Source organism: Octopus bimaculoides, chromosome 23 (genome assembly GCF_046866305.1).
Source record: "Octopus bimaculoides isolate indiv1 chromosome 23, ASM4686630v1, whole genome shotgun sequence".
Taxonomy (NCBI): domain Eukaryota; kingdom Metazoa; phylum Mollusca; class Cephalopoda; order Octopoda; family Octopodidae; genus Octopus; species Octopus bimaculoides.
The window spans coordinates 26,550,540-26,553,298 of NC_142950.1; the positions used below are offsets into that span (position 1 = coordinate 26,550,540).

General features: G+C 35.5%; 1 protein-coding gene across 1 annotated transcript in view; it reads right to left on the bottom strand.

Annotated features, from left to right (window-relative positions):
* The window catches only part of LOC106874622 (uncharacterized), an 18,723-nt gene that overhangs the window by 14,882 nt on the left and 1,082 nt on the right, over nucleotides 1-2,759 (bottom strand). The window contains exon 2 of the mRNA XM_089340732.1: nucleotides 1,684-1,840. Coding sequence (XP_089196858.1) covers nucleotides 1,684-1,840 — 157 coding nt within the window. The remainder of the gene's footprint in view (nucleotides 1-1,683; nucleotides 1,841-2,759) is intronic.

Consider the following 2,759-nt stretch of genomic DNA (forward strand, 5'->3'; position numbering starts at 1 on the left):
GAAACAGAAACACCCATATAATAGAAAGAGCCACATAATAGAAACAGAAACACCTATATAATAGAAAGAGCCACATAATAGAAACAGAAACACCCATATAATAGAAAGAGCCACATAATAGAAACAGAAACACCCATATAATAGAAAGAGCCACATAATAGAAACAGAAACACCTATATAATAGAAAGAGCCACATAATAGAAACAGAAACACCTATATAATAGAAAGAGCCACATAATAGAAACAGAAACACCTATATAATAGAAAGAGCCACATAATAGAAACAGAAACACCCATATAATAGAAAGAGCCACATAATAGAAACAGAAACACCTATATAATAGAAAGAGCCACATAATAGAAACAGAAACACCTATATAATAGAAAGAGCCACATAATAGAAACAGAAACACCCATATAATAGAAAGAGCCACATAATAGAAACAGAAACACCCATATAATAGAAAGAGCCACATAATAGAAACAGAAACACCTATATAATAGAAAGAGCCACATAATAGAAACAGAAACACCTATATAATAGAAAGAGCCACATAATAGAAACAGAAACACCCATATAATAGAAAGAGCCACATAATAGAAACAGAAACACCCATATAATAGAAAGAGCCACATAATAGAAACAGAAACACCCATATAATAGAAAGAGCCACATAATAGAAACAGAAACACCCATATAATAGAAAAAGCCACATAATAGAAACAGAAACACCCATATAATAGAAAGAGCCACATAATAGAAACAGATTAGAAAGCTCTGATAAATGTATATACTAACATCCTCAATGCAAACCTTCCCAAAATACAGAGCTTAAAATATCTTGATAGAAATCTAATGACACCAACAGCAAATTCAACCTCAGTTTATTCTATTTTTTTTATTCTTTTACTTGTTTCAGTTACTTGACTGTGGCCAAGCTGGAGCACCACCTTCGCCCCCTCCCCCCACTGGACTTATTTTTGAAGCATAGTACTTATTCTATCAGTATCTTTTGCTAAACTGCTAAGTTACGGGGACATGAACACACCAAGACATGTTTTCAAGTGGTGATGGGGTGACAAACACAGACACAAAGACACACACACACACACATAGATATATACATATATACACAATGGGCTTCTTTCAGTTTCCATCTCCCAAATCCACTCACAAGGCTTTGGTTGACCTGAGGCTATAATAGAGGACACTTGCCCAAGGTGCCACACAGTGAGACTGAATGCAGAACCATATGGTTGGGAAGCAAGCTTCTTGCCACACAATCATACCTGCACTTATGCTAAGAAAATGTTTACTGCCATGCTTGACTGAAGCCTAAACAATAACAAAATTCCGATATCAAACCAAAATAAATCTCCTCACCATACCTCTCTATAAATTCACACACTATAAATACATACTTTTCTCCTATCCTCTTATATTCTCCCCCACTTCCCACATAATTCCCCTGTATACCTACGCCACACCTAATTAGCATTGATATTGCCCCATCTCTGAAAAAAAACATTGCCAGGGACTGTATAAGCTGAAAAGAACCAAAGTAAATCATACTCTGATGAAGATAAGAAAGTCAAAACTTGCAAGTTTCTACCAATGTATTCCTTGTAAAAGTTAACAAACAGACAGACAGATATAGACATATACTAATAAATATATCATACCAGGTAAATTTGTCAAAGATATACCATATGCTATATTCATAAGTGCCTTCTCTTCTTCATTGCCAAATAACATGGAATTTTGTAGACATGCCAAGAGAAAATCCTGTGATTCTGTTGGGTAACATAACCAAAGTATTTGTGAAGCTTTTGTGGCTATCTGAAAATCAAAAAAAAAAAAATTTGAGAAGCAACTAAGACACAAAAATAGTGCACAACACATGTATCACAGTGGCTTATAGATAGGGGTCTGTGATTCTCAGACTTTATTTAACTCTTGCTCCCTTTTTTTTTTACTAATACCCTTTAACCCTTTCACATTCAGATTATTTTCTATGTAATGCTTATATATTTTGTTTTGAATTTTGAATTAATCATGTTTTTACCTTGTAGCTTCAAAATGTTAATGATGTGATTATCTATTTTCAGAATGGCATTGTAGGATAGTTAAATCAAATAAGCAAATACAATCATTCATCAACAGGTGCTTGCGTAGTATACTTAAAATCAGATGGCCCGAACACATAAGCAATATGGAGTTATGGCAAAGAACAAATCAAGCTCTGATTAGAGAACAAATATTTAAGAAAAAGTGAAAGTGGATTGGTAGCACAATTAGAAAGGACCCACCAAATGCAGCAAAAAGTGCTTTACAGTGGAAACCGGATGGATATAGAAAGAGGGGTAGGCCTAAGAACTCGTGGCATAGATCAACACAAAAGGAACTAGAGAAAGGGGGGACATTCATGGCAGAGTATAAGTACAGAAGCGAGAAATTATGCGACATGGAATTCAATTATAAGTGGCCTATACTTCGCGTTGGAGGGTTAAAGGCACAAGGCATTGTAGGATAGGTGCAAGAGGCTGAAGCTGGCCAGTTTGAGCATAAAACAATGTACATTATTTGGGCCTGATAAAGGTGGCGAGCTGGCAGAACTGTTACGGCACCAGGCTAAATGCTTAGCAGTATTCCATCTGTCTTTACATTCTGAGTTCAAATGCTACCAAGGTCAACTTTGCCTTTTATCCTTTTGGGGTCAATCAAAACAGTACTAGCTGAAACCTGGGATCAATCTAAT